Raw genomic sequence first — 20,258 nt, forward strand, 5'->3', positions numbered from 1 at the left:
AAATATTCTAATAAATGATGATAAATCACATATCACCTAAATTCAATTGGGAACTGCCTCAAAAGTAGCACTGGGTCTATATGGGTTTGGAACTGAATTTCATCCTAGACGCATATCTGATACTACAGGTGAATTTTTAACTCTTGCCTTTGTGTAACGTCTGCAGAAGTGATGAAGGCATCCCAGCAAGCCATCGAGCGGGGCGTCAAAGACTGCCTCTTCATCGACTACAAGCGCAGGAGCGGCCATTTTGACGTGACCACTGTAGCTTCTATAAAGGAAATAACAGATAAGGTATTCAGTCAGAGCGTTTCCTCTTATCAGGTCTTATCAGGTGCGATGAAGTGGTTTCTGTTTGTCTTTAATCTCTGTGTTTGCTGAAGATAAGATATCACCACTGGAGCATTTTAATCTTAGATATCAATGAATAACAAGCAAGATCTTATATTGCATTGTGTCGTTTTTTTTTTTTTGTTTGTTTTCTCAATACAGGGGTGTCACTGCTTGCTTGACATCGCCCCGCACGCCATCGAAAGACTCCACAGCGTTCACATTTATCCAATTGTTGTCTTTGTCCGCTACAAAAACGCCAAGCAGATCAAGTAAGTCTCATCCCACTTTATAACCGAACAGGCCAATAACTGCATTCAGCGCTACTCTCTCTGGCTGTAAAACATACACACAGTGATGGTCCAAATGCTAAATGCTTGGCTAGTGGAGCTTGGAGTGTTCTGCCAGTGCCAGACGTACAGAACAGGGATGTCCTACTACAGTGGCATCCCTGCCCACTGAGTGTGTGTGGTGTGAGATGGAGCAGGATAAGCCTTCACACTCATGGGTCACAACAGCCCCTCACTTGACTAAACCCAAACAGCTGCTGAAGTATGAGTTCCACACAAACATGTTCAGGACAAATGTTTGATCTCCTCATGTAATATGCCACTGTCAAATTTATTTATCGCATATTTAATTTGCTAATATGCACTAGAAAGATTTAGACTTATTTTCAGGCTCTGGTAGCAGTTTGATCACTACTAAAAACACAACCTGAACCTTCATCGCCTTTTTTTTTTTTTTTTTTTTTAAACACAGAGAGCAGAAAGATCCAATTTATCTGCGGGACAAAGTATCTCAAAAACATTCCAAGGAGCAATTTGAAAGTGCGCAGAAGATAGAGCAAGAATACAGCAAATTCTTCACAGGTTTGTATGCAAACACTAATACATACATTTACATGAATACGTACGTATGAAAGTATTGGGACACATTGAATTCAGTTACAAAACAATCACAAATATCAAAATACAGTTTTATATTGTAATAAATGCTTTTAGTTATCATTCTCCGAAATGCTTAGAAAACAGTTTGACTCTATTTTACTCAATATTGATCATCATCACCCTGACCCCTGAAGGGGAGGTAAGGGGTATTGTTTTTGGTTTGGTTTGTTTGATGTTAACACTCTAGCAGCCAAACTATTGGTTGAATTCATACCAAATTGAGTTTATAGATTGCCAGTGACCCAGAATAGATGTCATTATATTTTCGGAAAAGTAGGTCAAAGTTAACATTTTTTATTAATTTTTTAAATCTTTTTTTCCCCCATTAACTTACAATGGCTGAAAATTCAAATGTCTGTAGCAGCAAAACTGTTGATTGAATTCATACCAAATTGGACAAATTAGGTCAAAGTTCACATTTTTTATGCCTTTTTTTTTTTTTTTATCTTTTTTTTTTCTCCCATTTACTTATAAAAGGCGAAATTTCAAATGTCTATAAAAGTGTTGATTTTGTTTCAATTTACTTCAAACTTGGCACATATATAGAGGCAATTAATATACTGACATCAGCACATGCAGACATGACGACATCAGCTGGATCGATGCCAAAATAAGCTACAATACGCGTGAGGGACGGGGTTTGTTGTCCCTGGCACCACTGTTTTAAATGTTGTACTCATAGATTTTTCTAGATTTGACACATTCTGACCATGACTAATTATTTTCACTCACACGTAACTATCTGGTTTCTACAACTCGGAAAGGAAAATTAGCCTTTAATCTTTTTCAGTTACTGTGATAGTTATTGATGACAACTGACATGGATGTGTTTACTATGTTAATATTTCAACAACAATGGGAGGTCTTATAAGCTGCAGGTGCAACATGTCCTAATATAGTGTATGTACACTGGGAGTGGGCAATCTGACAAAAAAGATCACGTCACTACATTTTAATCTGTTATCTTCTAAATATTGAATAGGAGAGTATTGACAGAATAGAAAGAGATAATGGATTTCTCTATTTACACAATCAAAACATGGTATTACATTACAGATGACGGCTATTTCCACTATATAGAACATTACTGTGGTATTAAAACAATGAATAATAGCTGATTTTAATGATTAATTAAAATGAAGAGTTAAGAATGATTAGGAAATGACTTCCCAACATGTGCTTTTCTAAGTTGGACACTTGATCAGACATTTGTCTTTTAATCCTCTGTGCACATTCACCATAAGGCAGACAGGACTGGGAAAACATTTACAGGTTCACAAATCAACATTTCAAACCAAAACCCTTCTGCTTTAACCCTCAAACACCTAAACAGCAACCAACAGCAACTACTAATCTAAAATCACTTTTGCAGACGTGTGTTTTTTGGACATTCAGATGCTCTGTAGTGAACATGGAAACACTGTCACATTATCTAACTTTGAATCAACAGTAAAACTCGTGCAGTTTTACAAATGGCATTGGCCTGTAGACACTTTATTTGCAGTTGATATATTGTACTGTAAAGGTAATTTTTGTCCTTTAGATTCCCTGTTCTCATGTAATAACCTTTGAAGTTACATAATCAGTAAATTAAATACCGGAAAATACCAGATTTTTACTGAGAAATGCAAAATGCAGAGGAAAATATTAGAATAAGTGGTAACAAATCACTTGGTAAAAGTTAAATGTAGATGATAATTTGGAAGGTGCCACAAAAATAGTTGTAGGTCATTAGGAGTTAAAGGATTTGGTTAATGGAAAAACTGAGCTTTTCTGCTACTCACATTGCACATTAGAGCTAAAAATGCTACATTAAAAAAAAAAAAAATGTAATCGGCAGAGATACAGAAATCTCCAAAAAACCCCAAAATGAACACAACATTTCCAACAAGGTCCAAAGATGTTGAAACACAAAGAAACTAAACAGAGGAGACATCTTGTATCATCTGTCCAATCTGCAGTGCTCTATATTAGACTTTCAACTGTTAAAAGTCAATGTAATCATATAAAGTTTGGAAACAGGCGTCAGATGGTGTTTGATGGTAGAATTATACAACAGATTGTGGACATCCATTAAAATCATTGTGCTATAAGATCTGTCAGATGGCCCCTCCCAACACACATTACAATTGTTAATAAATGTGAGTGGTTTGTAATGAGTATCCTTTCTCTGCAGGTATTGTCCAAGGTGGCCCCCTCCCTTACATTTGCACTCAGATCATAACTATAGTTGATCAAGAACAAAGTAAAGTCCTGTGGACTCCACTCGGCTGCCCCTAGAGGAGACCGGCGGCCATGATGGCGAGCTGCGGCTTTCATGTCCCATTTCCAAACACTAATTAACCCTTTCACACTCTACCAATAGGTACACTACAGTGAACTAGTTATTGTAAATTATTGATATTTTTTTATTTTGTCTTTGTTATGATTTATAATCAGAGCCTCCTTCTATTTCTGATGTACTCTGGAGCAGGTTAGTAGCACTGGATCTCATCGTTAGAGTTCATTCAGTCTTCCCTAAGGGTATCTGATGGTGTTTTATGTAATGCTGCGTTGTAAGCGTCCGTTTACAGTCAAAAGATGATTATTGGTGTTCAATATTTGCCTGAATGCGTGCCCCTCCCCCTGTGTAACACAAACCTCAACACTCATGAAGTTCAGCGAAGCCCGACCTCCCTGTAAACCAAATGACATTTGTAGTTTCCCTACAACTATGTACCCATTTGACGACGACTGACAACTAATTGTGTGTGTGTGTGTTATTTTTTTTTTCTCCTTTTCCTTAAAATACTTTGTGTGAGTGAGCGAGAGAAAACAACATCCAGACTGGTGTTCTAAATTGTGCTGACGGGTTCGGTTTGAGTTGAATCATGGCTGGTTGTTAGGACGAATATGACGCTATAGAAATGAAATGCCAAGATCAGACATCACATTCCTTGTGGTGTTTTCATCGCAAACATGCAACACTATCAAGCCTCTGCAGTATGTAGCTGTGGTCTTACTGAACCCGACTGCCAACAGTGACGGCCATAAACACTCAAAAACACGTCGATGTGTGCTCTATGCATTGTGTTTCTATAGTAGCCAGGTGTGTGGACAGTTTATGGGCCTTTCGGAAGTGCCTTCGGAGAAGAAGCCTGGTCTGAAATCAGCCCCGTGGTCACTTAGAACGTCTAAATCTTTGCGATCCAACCGGCTGAATCACCTTCTGCGACTAGATGCATCAGGGGCTGATTTGGGATCAGTGCAGTGTTGAGCGTATGACAATGGTGAGGTTTTGAGGGTCAGCCGAAGTGGCGGCCAACGGGTTAACTCCTCAGAATGCACTCCAGGGCATGACAGACCACTGTGTAACTATCATTTTATGTCTTTAGAATATATTTAACAACAGTATAGAGTATAACATATACAGTATGCAGATACATCTGAGAACACAAATATATATATAAAATATATATACATGTATTTTCACTAGGTGAAACGCCTAGGATCATTTGGCAGTCAAGTCATGTCTTAGCAGGTATTAGCATGTTTTTCTTAAGGATTTTTTTTTTCTGTTTTTTTTTTTTTTGTGGTTGGTTGTCAGTCACTTATCGATGTACTCGATGTAAGAGACACTATGAAGCAAATTTGCAGGGTAATATCTTAAAGGATTTTCCAATGATCCGTTAAAATGTTAGTGACTTTTCATTGTTATTTAAATGTATTTTTTTATTATTCAGGAGGCAAAAGATATTGGCAAAAATATTCTGCCCTTCCTTGAACCATATCTTGTATCTCATTGTGCCAAAATCCACTAAGGCAACTTTATCCTTTTATTTCTGTTTTGCACTTGTTTATCTGTGAACCTTAAACATGTAACTGTTCCTAGGTTTCCAGTAGACTATAAATAGGTACTATAATTTCTACTGTAACTAATTCATGTTTTTATGTATCACATCAGTTCCTTACATTTCATTGATGGCCTTTTGTTCTTAATTAGAAAAAAAGGATCACCTCTTATTTGATAATTAAAAAGGGATCTATTCTTGCACAGTTTTCAAAGGAAAATTGGTCCACAAGTTTGACTATTGGGCTAAAAATAAAGTAAGCAGAAACAAACTGCAATGTTACTATTTTTCTGAGTAGATAGCATATGTTAGCATATGTGTATGAGAATGAGAGGGATACAACGTTAAATGGTTGTATTTTTAGAAAGTGAGACTAGGTGCCAGGTACTGATTGAACTTTTCTTTTATTAAAAAGAATGTGATTTGTATGTTAAGACATTAACATGAGAATAAAACTCATTTTTCTGTATCGCAACATGATCCAGTCTGAATTATTGTTTGTACTTTCATTAGTGCCTGTGTTAAATGTACCTTTTCTCACACTGCTCTTTTTTTTTTTTTTTTTTAACTTTGGTTTATCCATTATTTATTCAGATGATGTTTTAAAGATGGGGTGAATGAAGCTGAGAGTAAATCCTGTGTGTTGCAGGAATAAAATGGTGCCTTTCAGAGCTGTATTCAGATGAAAGCCAATCCATTTTGCTGAAAGCACCAAATGAAAAGGTGGCAGCTAAAATGGCCGACAATTTCTGAGCAGAGATAAGGTGGGGTGACAATATCTGCCAGAATCTCAGTGAGAGGGAGAGAGTGGAGGAGATAAAGATGTGGCCCTGAATTAGCATTAAAGAGGCAGCGACACTTGGGGATTAGATTCGCTCTCAGTTTGAGACACAATGGCTGGGTTTGCTCTTCAACATCACTACAGTCACAGTATTGTACAGTATATGTATGTAAGTCTCCTTCAGGATGTTGGGATTCTTTCATAAATGTGGATGACCCTGTGGATCAGGAGTGTAAAACATATGGACCACAGGCCAAAAACGGCCCAATGAAGGGTTCGATCAGGCTGTGGGATAAATGTGTGGGATAAATGTGAAATGCAAACATTACAACACTAAAGATATTAAAAGTAGAAATCATTTTAGTTCAGGGGTCACACGTACATACCCTCCTGAGACCCACTGTCCACATTTGTGGACAAGAGTTTCACAACTCTATAAAAAAAAAAAACAACTGTCCACCACAAAGGACATTCCATAAATTTTTTTTAAAACTGCATCTGAAAAAACTATTGCATCATGTTTCCAGTATAGGCAATTATTTAATAAAAAACAAAAATGCTTGTACTTTGCTAACATTTCCTGGGTCTTAGGAGGATACAGACCAATCTCAAGCAGGTCAGACCTTTAAAATACATAATAACATTTTTAGTCCAACAGCTTGAAAGTTCGATTGACTATTGGTATCAGTTGTTGTCCATCCATCCATAAACAATTTTGCAAGAAACTTCTCCAAAACCATCAGCCAGAATCAAAATCGAAATTTATAGCAGAGATTCCTTGGGGCAAGGTCTACCAAAGTTGTTTAAAGAATTTTTTATGAATTTTGAAATTTTAAAAATCCCCATCGGTTTATACTGGGAAAAATTTGAATAACTTCAAAACATTTCAAGACATTGATATAATTACTACTGGCAATAGATAAGAAGTCACATATGGGCTTTCATTTGGTGCCATGACCTTTGACCTTGAGTGACCTTGAAAGGTCAAACAAATGTCAGTTAATGTCTAAATATGCTGTTCGACTACCCTTGGTCCTGTTTTGCTGTTGTTCTGGTGTAAAAAGTAAACAAATAACAAAAATGTTTACATTTACAATCTATCCTCTCACAAAAAAGTGAATTGAACAAATATGAACAACCCTGAAATGTTTTAAGAAAAGTGCAATTTTAACAATATTCTGCTCATTGCTAAATGTTTGCGTTTATGTAGATCCACTAAGATCTGTCAGTTGTAATGCACACGTCAATAAACTGAGACATAATATTGTTAAAATCGCATTTATTTTTCTCATGGTTTTTCAGGTTATTCACATTTTTTAAACGATAATTTGTAGATATAATCATTTTCATTATGTAATTTTACTTTTTCACTCTAAGACAGATATTTTTTTATAGGTCATTTTGTTATTTTATTTATTTTAGGTAATGGTCTTGGCCTCATGATTAACAAATATTGGAGGAAATACTCAGTACTTTTTGGCACTTTACTTGAGTATTTCCATTTCATACAGCTTTATACTTCTATTCTGAAAATATAAAACTCAAATTCCATGTTAGACTTATTACTCCACTACACTTGCCTTCGTTACCTGTCAGATCACATTTTCACTTTGTTGATTTTTATTTGTGATGAACTGAAGGATGAAATGTTTCTTTATGTGTTGAGCAAATTCTCCTCCATCTGAAACAAAATAAACTTTTTAAAAACTCACTTGCAGTGAGTTTAGTCCCTATGTGTTCAGTGATGGACAAAGTATTCAGATTACTTAACAGTAATGTGGAGGTATTATCAGAAAAATTTATGTTTAGAAGTCAGGGGCGATTCTAGGATCAGAGGTTTAGGGATGCTGAACATGCAGAGTGCTGGCTGGCCAGGCAAGGGAAATTTCAGTTTTGTACATTTTAATGCAATTTTGGATCATCGTTCCCACATTTGTGAAAGAAAAGGATAACATGTTTTGGGTATGAGAAAGTTATAGAAGTTATTTAAATGCTGAGCCACAGTAAAAGAGGAATGGATTGGAATCATAAAAGAAATATACCCTAACCCTAATTTCTGGTGGAAGACAATCCTCCATTTTTATACAGCAGCTCCTTAACGTATACATCTACAAGAGAGTGGGTTTAACTCTCATTCACTTTACATTCATTAAAATGTACTCAGAGTAAGCCAGAAATCATATATACATTCTACAGAAAGGATCAATGAATACCTTGCTTTAATGCAGTCTTTGCTTAGTAATCAAGTTTTTGCCAACAATCCATTTGCAAATATATTGTGTAATTTTTCACCCACCAGGCTAAACGAAACTTTAATGTATTTATTACAAACATAGTTCTTCTATTAACGGAAGCCATGCATATTAGACATTCTGGAATATTTGTTAATCAATGCTAAATTACCTGTTTCACAAATCCCGCAGAGTTACAGATCCTGATTGAATCTGGAGAGTCTAGGGAATTCCCTAACTGACAACTGCCGGGCCTCCCTAATCCGAATGACGAATGACATGGAATAGCGAATGACCACTAAAATTTCCCCCATCGCTGAGGGGAAGGCAGCCTCCGTCCCCCGGGAGGGGGGGTGCAGCCTCCTTCCCCTCATCGCTGTGGTCCCCGTCCCCCCGGAGGGAGGGTGCAGCTGCAAATCAACTATCGGCCACATTAAGACCCCCGTCTCCAGGGGGAAACGATGCGGCTGCCTGGACCCCAATGCGGAGGTTCAGGCGGCCTCCTCCTCTGGCAGAGGGCAGCGGGCTGTGTTCTTGGCCCAGACTGGTCATGGGCCACGTCAGAGCCAGAGGCGGTGGCCCCCTTCCTGTCTTCTCTGGTAGCCCATGACCATTCAGGCCAGATATGCAGCCCCCTTCCCTCCTCCTCTGGGAGAGGGCAAGGGGAGGCATTGTTGGCCCAGAGAGTCAAGGGTCACCTGAGAGCCTGAGGCAGAGGCCCCCTTACCTCCACCTCCGGCTCTCTTGTGGCCCATGACCATTCAGGCCCAAGATGCAGTCCCCTACCCTCCACCTCTAGTAGAGGGCAGGGGACTGCCTTCTTGGCCAGTCAGGGGCCATGTCAAAGCAAGAGGGGGGGTTGTGGTGAATAAAAGTAAAGGGGAAAGAAAAAAAGTAAAATAAATAAATAAATAAAAATAAAAACAAACAAAAAGTAAAAAATAATGACAATAAAAAAAAACAAATAAAACAAAAATTAAAAAAAAACATAAAATAAATTAAAATAAATGGCACGAATGGCAGTTGAGTTTGATAGACATATCACCGTTCAATTATTTCGAGTGGGCGCTCAAAATGATTGGATGGTGTTTTTTCAGTCCTGGCCGTTCCGCAGGTGACGAATTTTTTTAAAATTTTTGCGTTAGAGCATTTAATTAATTAGTTGTAATCGGGGTGTGAAGGGGATTTTAAGGAATATAGTAAAAAATGCTCCAGGAAAACATCTCAGACCCTACCTTTAAAAATAAAGTTGTCCTAAAGGGGGTGGGGGGTGGGGGGTGGGGGGGGGGTGGTAAAAGAAAAGGGAAAAAAAAAGCCAGACATGCAACCTTCTGCCTCCTATAAAAAAAATCAATAAATAACAACAATTAAAAAGGAAAAAAACAAAAGTTAAAAATCTTTGAAATGATTTAAAAAAAAAAAAAAAATAGTTAGCTTCTCCATGAACCATCACCTTACCGTGGTGGAGGAGTTTGAGAGCCCTAATGACCCTAGGAGCTCTGTTGTGGGGGTCATTTTGCCCCTGGTATGGGTCTCCCATGGCAGATTGGTCCTAGGTGAAGGGCCAGACCAAGAACAGTTCAGAAGACCCTTCATGACAAGAAACAACAAGGGAATGTGTACCTGTTACCGGCACCAGACCTAAGGGAAATCTGGACCGGCAGCAAAGGTTATACAGGCGAGGGTGCACTGTGTAGCCAGTAAAATGAGAAGGTGTGGACTGTGGATTAATAAGAGAGAGGACCAAAAGTTAGTGTGTTGTTCCAGTCACCGCTCATTTAATATTTGAAAAAAACTGCATAAAATTCAGTTACATTTCCATCATGTTAGCTATTTAAAAGCTTTTTGGTTTAAAGTTCACTACCCACATTTATACAAAAGTACACAAACAAAATCAATGTAAAAATCTAATTAGCAATAAACCATATCAAACCTAAAGTTAATTAAGTGCACATGAGTTCAAAATAATTTAAATTATATTCCAGATACATAAAAATTGACTCAATTATAATATGAAACTGTACAGAAATAATATTACCTTACACGCACATTCACTGAACTCAAATACTTACATTCACTCACACTTCAACACATACAATACGATAACACTCGTACTATGTGGATATGATGATTACAAAATCTTTCTGCAACGTTTACACAACACTGTCTTAAACTTGCACTTAAAGCTATACCGTATGATGTGGCATTTTTACACTTTTCTTTTGTTATCTTAAAATGCTCCTAATAAGTGTGAAGGATGGAGATAAAAGTCCGGAAGTCAGGTGAACTGGACTGAACAGGTCTGCATAAAGCTCAGCTTTTCTGACGGTGGGACTCATACAGGTCCATGTACCTGGTGTCACACAATGTAAGATGATGTAGGATGATAATTGTATGGACTATGAAACTTCAAATGTCCATGGAAAATTTGCGGAGGCTGCGCGTTCACAGTGCGCGCGCCCATCCCCTGGGCACTGCAGTGAAGACACTGACCCAGTACTGCACAGACCAGGTCTACTGATGGAACAGGAGCTGCAGGCCCGCGGCAGGTGGATGATGCATCTGATTACTGAGGGAGGGGTCCGCGGACACACCAAAACGGACCGGACCTCCGCCTCTGCTTCCTCCTCCGTTTCCATCGCGCATCAGGTGCGAGGAGGAGAGAGGAGGAGGAGCCTCAGAGCTCAGGCAGAGGGAAGGGGGCGGGGCTTTGGAGGGAGGCGGGTTGTTCATGTTCAAACTTTTACTAAGTGCTGTGAGAAATGCCACATCGGTAGGTATAGCTTTAACTGTCTGACAAAATGGCACGAAAACAAGGGGGAGGACGAGCGACTGAACATTAGACTCATACTTAACTGTCTGATAAGATGGCCGACAATGGCCGGTTAACGAGCTGCTGAAAGTGAAACTAACTTGCATATGGCAAATCATTTACTCACGGCTAACTGGCTTTAACGCATAAACAATGTTTACAAAACATTTACTTATGTTACCTCAAGGTAATCTCTGTAAATTACTCTTGCAAAAACACTGTGGCTAACAGAAACTCACGGAGGTAATTGTACAAGATGGCGGTCATGACCAGGACATAGACTGACATAAATAACCTCTGTACTTGAAATACATCTCAAAACCTTAGTAAAACTCTACCGAACATGCTACGAAACGCTAACATTACATATTCAGTGAAGCTGACCATGGAAAAACAAGTTTGAACATACCTGTGGATAATACGAGAGAGGACCAAACCTTAGCGTGTTGTTCCATTCACTGCTCATGTAATATTGAGCTGCACATGAGCGGAACACATATCTGAAGTCTCCCTTGCGAATCCACAGTGGGTTACAGCGCCATCTATTGACGTATTACAGTACTGACCCAATGTCAAAACTGTAATTTTACTTGGATTATTTCAAATAGTTAACAAAAAAAAAAAAAAAAGATTGGGGGGTGTCTGTTTCAATAATAAAATATATATATACATGTAGCATTTGCCACCTACTACATACCTGGCCCAGAGGGTTACCGGGGCTCCGTCCTGGAGCCAGGCCTGGGGTTGGGGCCCGTGGGCGAGCACCTGGTGGCCGGGCCTTTGCCCGTGGGGTCTGGCCCTCACCAGGGTCGAAGTCATGTGATCGCTGCAAATTATTTGGTTCTTAACAAGAGCTTCTTAGCTCAGTAGGTAAGGTGTTAGACACCAGTATAGTAGAGCTGGGTTTGAATCCTGGTTGAAGTGCTTATTTTCAGCTGAATCACATGCTTATTTAAATTTTTTTTTTCTACTTGTTACTCTTATTTTCAAACTTAAATTCTTGTAGCCAGCTCACTTAGCTTATATTTAGTATATTTTACTTATTTTGAGGCTGTAAAAAGTTACATTTGAAGTAATCTCATCTTAAAACCAGCATTTTATGCTTATTACGCCCTCTAAATACATCTGCAGACATGCCTATTTCTAGATTTAACAATCTTAATTCAAGAAATCTTGTCAAGTGAAATTATCTTGCTGCATGGACAGATAATTTCACTTATTTTGAGTCCTTTTTCCTCAGATTTTGAGTTTTTATCTTGTTTTTAGGCACCTGTTTTTTGCAGTGTTCAGTTGGATTTAATGTTTAATATTATCAAAGCTCAAGTGCAATGTGATTTCATCTACAACTGTTTGGTTTTTGTTAATTTTTTTTGTTTTCAGCAGCAGGATGAGAAATTGTGAAGAGACACAATGGACACTGGTCCAGATCATCAATGGTAGAAAGACATTGTCTCAACATGGAAGTCAGCCTGTTGGTCTGTATGCATTTTTCTGCATCTGATCAGGAATGTCCACTACAGTTGTACGTTTGTGTTGTTGTGTGGCAGTGGGTGTCACAGTGGATAACCTGAGTCTGTGAAGGAGGAGGCCTGTCTGGAGCCGTTCATCCATCAGCAGTTGTTTTCCATCAGAACCAGTAGATCCAGAGGTCAGTACAAATCCACTTCCTGTCTCCTCAAGACCCACATTTACAAAATCACTTCCTGAAATCACTCTTCCTCATCCACACAGTGTCAGATGATTCTGTCTTTATATTTCTAGATGTGGGTTAAACGACACCGGAGGAGACGTAAGCGATGGATCTGTGAGGTAGACCAGGACCAGAACCCAGACCCCAGACCCCAGACCCCAGACCGGACCCTCCCACAAAACCCAAAATGACCCCTCTGCCTCAAACTGTAACTGCAATAAACCGCACAAACTTCATTTTTTCTTGTGTCTTTGTAAAAGAACCCAGATGAGGGTTCAGTTGGTTTTACAGAACGTGTCATTGCTTGGATTGTACCTCACTGATCTAGTGGTTTGTAGTGGAAGATGGTGTTTAACCCTTAGGGGTCTGAGCCTGTTTTGGCTGTCTTTCAAAACTGATTTTACCATTATATAGCACTATACTTTTTTTTTGTTACCATACCCATGTTTGGTTTATGTTTTTCAGCATTATTTCACCTATATGATCTGATAATTCTTTTCAGACTTGATCTTATTTAAATAACATATTGGACCCAAAAATACACAAAAATATACTATTTATTTCAATGAAATCCACAATCATGGTCAATGATCTGTTTTGGAAGTTTAAAGAGTACAACAGGTTGCAAATATTAACATATAAAGGTTATTATTTATTTATTAATCATATATGCAGGTTTACATGGTTACAAACAGGATGAAAAACTGTAGTCTGAAAATAACTTTGAAAAGTATGATGTCTGACTAAGACTAATGTGTCATCTTAGCCTGATGTCTGCTATACGGGGTCAGGGACCAGTCCATCGCAGCCCAGGTACTTGGACAAATCAAAAAGTCAAAGAGTCTGCGTTACTACCGGTACTGGAACGGCCCGTGAAGGAGGCAACGTATTGCTGACCATGACTGATGGAGCAGTGACTTAGTACTCATGCGTACTTGACAATGGACTAAGTTACCTGATGGAACTGCTCATATTATATGCAATCTTTTGAAATAGCGAACAATGAAAATTCACTGAAGGTACCCTTTGATATACCTTCATTCATCCTTTTTGTGTAAATTTGCATGTGCCTCACCATGACTCCCACGTGGCTGACACATTCCAGACAGTAGTCCACTCCCCCACTGGTCATCTCAGACAGCACTTGGCTGATGGGTTTGTCGTGATCCTTGGGATTCACAAAATCATTTGCTCCAAACACCTTGGCCTTGTCTGGATTGGTGTCGATAGCAGTAACCGTCTTGGCCCCTGCGTTCTTACAGCCCATGACGGCAGCCAAACCAACAGCTCCCAGGTCAAACACAGCACATGTGGAGAACTCTTGCACCTACAGCGACACACACTCAGTATAGATTTGTGCTTCTTGATGCTCCACCCTTCCACTGTACCTTCCATTCTGGCCAAGAATAAAGTAGTATTATGTACATTAGCCTATTATTCTATTGTCTCAAACAGGGTCACTCACCTCTGCAGTATTAACAGAAGTCCTTGAAAAATGTTAGAAAATGGATTATCATGAAGCTGAAAAGACGCCTGAGCTCATGAACTTAGATATACAGCAATTCTAACAGGACACTATAGACCAGGGGTGTCAAACTCACTTTAGTTCAGTTCCACATTCAACTAAATTTGATCTGATATGGGCCGAACCAGTAAAATAATAACATAATAATATATAAATAAAGTCAACTCCAAACTTTTCTCTATGTTTTAGGGCGAAAAAAGTACATTTACATCATGAAAAGGTTTACATCTACAAACTATCCTTTCAAAAGATGTGAATAACATGAACAAACTGAAAAAAATAAATATAATTTTAACAATATTCTGCCTCAGTTTATCATTTACACATGTACATTATAACTTACAGATCACAGTGGATCTACAAACACACAAAACATTTAATAACAGGCAGAATATTGTTAAAATTGTACTCACTTCTCTTAAGACATTTCAGGTTGTTCGTATTTGTTCAGGTTATTCACATTTCTTGTGAAATTATACTTTGTTTTAGTGTAAATACATGAAAATATTTACATTTACAAAGAGAAAAATTTGGAGTTGTCATTATTTCTATGTTATTATGATGGTATTTTACTAAATCCTGTCCACTTGAGATTGAATTGGTCTGTATGTGGAACCTGAACTAACATGATTGTTAATATCTTCGTGTAATTTTTGCATCTCACAAATTCATCCCAAGGGCCGGACTGGACCCTTTGGCGGGCCAGATTTGGCCCCCGCACCGCATGTTTGACACCTGTGCTATAGACATATTAATCTTACAAGATTTGATGCAATGCTGATTTAACCACCCAACATTGTCATCTGTTTGTAATTTTAATTTCCATTAGAGCACAGAGTGAACAACACAGCAAGATGCATGATAAAGAAGGCATGCATTTCATATTTGGAAAAATTTCCTATAAAAAATTATGACATTTAAATCACTTCTGTATGGATGGGGGTGTCAAAATGTGAACCCCACTCTATTTAGCAGCTGCACATGATTACTGATACCCCATTTCAAACCTATTTTTTACTCAACTTGCTGAGCACATTGTGTTTAATTGTTTTTGGCCCATCTCTGCATGGATTCACCCAAACCACTCCTGGGCAACAGGTGGGTGGGGTATTCTAACATTAGGATATTTTCATTATCTGCTACATAAAAAAGAATGTTGTGTTTTGCTTGCCTGATAATGCGTGTCTGCTACAGTTTATTGGGAAATTACCATAGGAAAAAGGCACATTTAAAAGAAACTGAAAATTGTAAGTGGGTATCTCTAGCTTTGCCCAATTATAACCTCTTCTTTAGTTTTTTTGTTTGTTTGTTTGTTTGTTTGTTAATTTATTTAACAATAAACTCCTAAAATGTGTGTTTTCATTATCACACAGGAACCATTTTAATTCAGAATGACTTTTAAATGTGGATTTTACTGATGACACTTCCATACTTAGATGTAATATTGAATTCAGAACTATTGCCTGTAGTGAAGTGTATTTAGAGTGTGTTCTTAGTACATTTATTTAACCCATAGAGACTCAAACAGCCACTGGCAACCAAAACCATCACTAATGTAAAATGTTTAATAACTTCTGAAACACTAAATCTAACAATACTTTGAAATGATTGGTGTAAAATGCAGTTCGTCATCTTTTCATCATCATCAGGTATGACTCATTTGGACGTTCAGAGGCTCCGTAGTGAACGTGGAAACACTGTCATCTTCTGCAACATTGATTCACCAGTAAAACCCATGGAGTTGGATCAATGACAGTGGATGGAGACAACGGTTTTTACATTCGGTTGTTAATATCTTTGCTGAAAAAGTCACTTTTTCTTCAGTTTCTGTGTTTCTAACATAACATTCAACTTTAATCTGAGCTTTTATGAACACCTACATCAGGGGTCTCAAACTCTTTTTCTTTCAGGGGCCACATTCAGTCCAATTTCATCTCCAGTGGGCCTGACCAGTAAAATAATAACATAATAACCTATAAGTAATGACAAATCCAAATTTTTGTCTTTTAGTGTAAAAAAACAACAACATTGAATTATGAAAATACTTACTTTTATAAACAATCCAAACAAAAAAGATGTGACTAATCTGAAAAAACTGAAATTTCTTAATAAAAATAAGTGCAATTTTAACAATATTATGCTCCAACTTATCATTTATACATGTGCATTATGGATCAGATCTACAAAGACACTAAACACTTAGTAACAGGCAGAAAATAGTTAAAATTGTGTTTAATTTCTTTTTAGACATTTCAGGTTGTTCATATTTGTTCAGATTATTCACATGTTATTGTTAAAGGACAGTTTGTAAACTTAAATATTTTCATAATTTAATGTTATTTTTTTTGCACTAAAACAAAGACAAAAATTTGAAGTTGTCATTATTTATAGGTATAGCGTAATATTTTTTTTCACATCAAACCAAGAAGAAAATATGGAGTCATTAGTTTTTGCAGGTTATTATTATTTTACTTGAGATCACATTGATCCTGAACTAAAATGAGTTCAACTGCCTTGACTGTAGAATTTTTGCTCTTCACAAATTCATCCCACGGGCCGGATTGGAGCCTTTGGCGGGCCGCATTTGGCCCCCGGGCCGCATGTTTGAGACCCCTGATCTACATGATCAACAAATTAAATACAGGAAAATAACTGATTTTCATGGGGGAAAAAAACACAAATACAGAAGATAATATCATAAATGGTGATAAATCATTTAAAAAAGGTTAAATATAGAGAAAAATTAATTTGGGAAGTGACGTAAAAGTAGCTCTGGGTCTTTATGGGTTAACTGAATGATCTGAATGCTTCCAACATCCCAGCAACACTGCTGCATTCACTGACAGTTGTTTTCCATGCAATTGGAAAGCCTGGAACCATACCAGATCCTGCTGGTTGATTGGGCACCCCTCGCTCGAGGTGATTTCCTCCAAGCTCTGCAGCCAAGGTCACATGGTTCTCTGGCCAATGATGTCATAGACAAATACCACCCTGCAGCTGCCTGTCATGTTCACTGGGGCAAGAGAGTACCCAGTGTCTCAAAACACCCACCGCCAACTGCCTGCAACCTCAGCCTCTTATAGCTTATGAGTGGTGAGAACACCCTCCGAGTGAAATGACCGCAGCGATGCTACAAAATGAATACTCAAGAATGCTGTTTGAGGTTAGGGTCTCCAGTACATTTATACACATAGGCCCACATCTATAGCATTGTGTCCCACTTCTTTCCGTCCTCCAAGTCTCCTCCTGCCTGTTTTAGAAAGGGGTAGGGTCTCGAGCCCTCCTGGTGGGGTGTCTGTTTCAAGACAGCTGCTGACAGCTCAACTGAACTTGAGAAGTCTCAAGTCTGACAGCAAAAGGATTCTTGTAGTCCACGCTGGCGAGTCACAGCCTTTCTCAGCCCACGTCAAAGAGACAGGGCCTGTTTCTGCCTCTCAGGCTTGATGGCGTGGATTCGTCCTGCTCGCCTTCTGCTGCTGCCGTTGGTTCTCCAGAACGTTAACCCCAGCATCACCACATGTCCTGTGGGATTACCACCTGACCGCTCCCCTCATCTGTCAGCACTCAGACCCTCTGGCTTAGATTTGGACCCGCTAGCCTAACAGCTGGCCTTTCATGGGGGATGATCAATTCAGGATCCCTTCTGCTGTGGTCGGCTTTAAACAGCAGATTTATCATCATGCATACTGTATGGAGCATGTGCTAACACTGCTCCTACTCTCTTCTTGACGGTCACTGTTGGGATCTCAAACAGTACTGGTTGTGGCGTGGAAATAAAACAGCAGCTCTGTCCTTATGCTTAGTAATGTGTCATAAAGCTGTGAAAGTGTAATCTGACATGATGCACTGCTTCTGAATTCTAATTACAACACACCCAAAACTTAGACGTTTAGAGATGATTCAAACCTCACTTATTTCCTGAGAAAAAAATTAATAAAACTATAAAAAAAATCAAAAAAAAAATCCTGACAGTTTCACCTTGGCTCCATTACATATATTCGTATGTCATTACAGTGGATTAAACATTATAGAAACTCTTCCTTATAGGCTGATGTCTGACAGGTAGCATCACAACCTGAGCATAGTTTCTTCTTAATCTGACAGTTCACCATGTAACCAGCAAGAGGACGAAGAAACACCATACTGGGAAAAGTAAAAACATGTAAGTATTATCAGCAAACTTAGCTTAAAGTTTGAAAAATAAAGGTCATTGTGCAGTAAAATATCAGTTTTACTGCTGGATTACTGTGTATGTTGCATTTTATTGCCATACATGCTTAAGGGTGAGCTCATTTGAACTCCTTTTTATACAGTAAATAATACATCACATTCTACACGATCATACATATTGTTTATCGTGTTGTTGTCTGTGTACAGGGTGGGGAAGCAAAATTTACAATGAACATTTAGTTGTTTTTTCTCAGCAGGCACTACGTCAATTGTTTTGAAACCAAACATATATTGATGTCATAATCATACCTAACACTATTATCCATACCTTTTCAGAAACTTTTGCCCATATGAGTAATCAGGAAAGCAAACGTCAAAGAGTGTGTGATTTGCTGAATGCACTCGTCACACCAAAGGAGATTTCAAAAATAGTTGGAGTGTCCATAAAGACTGTTTATAATGTAAAGAAGAGAATGACTATGAGCAAAACTATTACGAGAAAGTCTGGAAGATACTGTTAGAGAAGAATGGGAGAAGTTGTCACCCGAATATTTGAGGAACACTTGCGCAAGTTTCAGGAAGCGTGTAAAGGCAGTTATTGAGAAAGAAGGAGGACACATAGAATAAAAACATTTTCTATTATGTCAGTTTTCTTGTGGCAAATAAATTCTCATGACTTTCAATAAAGTAATTGGTCATACACTGTCTTTCAATCCCTGCCTCAAAATATTGTAAATTTTGCTTCCCCACCCTGTATCTCTAAAAAGTCAACTTTTCATGAGCTCAGAGAAACAGGCCTGGTTTCAGCTTTGTGATAGAGTTTCCCAATGAATCCAATGATTTTATTTTTATTAACCTATAAAGACCCAGCGTTACATTTTTGGAAGTTTCCAAATGATTTTCTCTCTCTATTTAACCTGTCTTAACTGATTTATCACCATTTATTATAACATTATCCTCTGTATTTTTCATTTTTCAGTGTAAATCATGTATATTCCTGTACTTAATTTCCTATATTTAATTTAGATGTTATGAAAACTCACAGTAAATTCAAACGTTATTATATCAAAACATAGAAAACGGGGAAAAAAAAAAAAAAAGACATTTTCAATAAAGATATCATTCACTGAACATAAACCAAGTGTGTCCATCCACTGTCACTGATCCAACTCCATGGGTTTTACTAGTGAATCAATGCTGTAGAAGATGATGGTGTTTCCATGGTAACTACGGAGCCTCTGAATGTCCAAATGGGTCATATCTGATGACCATGAAATGATGACTAACTGCATTTGACATCAATTATTTACATGTATTGATAGGATTAGTGGATCAACAGGTATTAAACATTTTAGATCAGTAGATGGTTTTGGTTGCTGGTGGATGTTTGGGTCTTTATGGGTTAACAAAGTTTATTTAGTCTTAGATCTACATGAACACTTAATTCTCAAAGACCTACAAAGCCACCGGTGACCAAAAGCATGTACTAAAATGTATAATAACTTTTGATCCACTAATCCTGTCAATACATTGAAATAATTCAGGTAAAATGCAGTTTCTCAGCTCTTCATCTGCATCAGATACAACCCATTTCAGAGGCTCCATAGTGAACATGGAAACACCGCCATCTTCTACAAGCACTGATTCATCAGTAAAACCCATGGAGTTAATGACAGTGATTGTAGATGCTTGTTTCTACACTGAGTTAATGATATATTTTGTTGAAAAAGTCAGTTTTGCTTTGAATTTCCTCTGAGCTTTTATAAACATCTAAATCAGTAAATTATGATCAGTAAATTAAATATAAGAAAATACTTGATTTTTACTGAAAAATGCAAAGGACAAAAATAATAAATAGTGATAAATCACTTGGGAATAGTTAGATGTAGAAAAAAAAATATCTGGAAGTTGCCATAAAAATAGCTGCAGGATTTTAAGG

General features: G+C 37.9%; 1 protein-coding gene across 6 annotated transcripts in view; it reads left to right on the forward strand.

Moving 5' to 3' along the window:
* Positions 1-5,585, forward strand: part of dlg5a (discs, large homolog 5a (Drosophila)) — a 59,576-nt gene extending 53,991 nt beyond the window's left edge. For all 6 annotated transcript variants that reach the window (XM_030155357.1, XM_030155359.1, XM_030155363.1 and 3 more), the window contains 4 exons: positions 167-294; positions 493-602; positions 1,093-1,202; positions 3,457-5,585. In XM_030155357.1, coding sequence (XP_030011217.1) covers positions 167-294; positions 493-602; positions 1,093-1,202; positions 3,457-3,560 — 452 coding nt within the window. In that variant the 3' untranslated portion in view covers positions 3,561-5,585. The remainder of the gene's footprint in view (positions 1-166; positions 295-492; positions 603-1,092; positions 1,203-3,456) is intronic.
* The last annotated feature ends 14,673 nt before the right edge of the window (positions 5,586-20,258 follow it).

Source organism: Sphaeramia orbicularis, chromosome 15, assembly GCF_902148855.1.
Source record: "Sphaeramia orbicularis chromosome 15, fSphaOr1.1, whole genome shotgun sequence".
NCBI lineage: Eukaryota > Metazoa > Chordata > Actinopteri > Kurtiformes > Apogonidae > Sphaeramia > Sphaeramia orbicularis.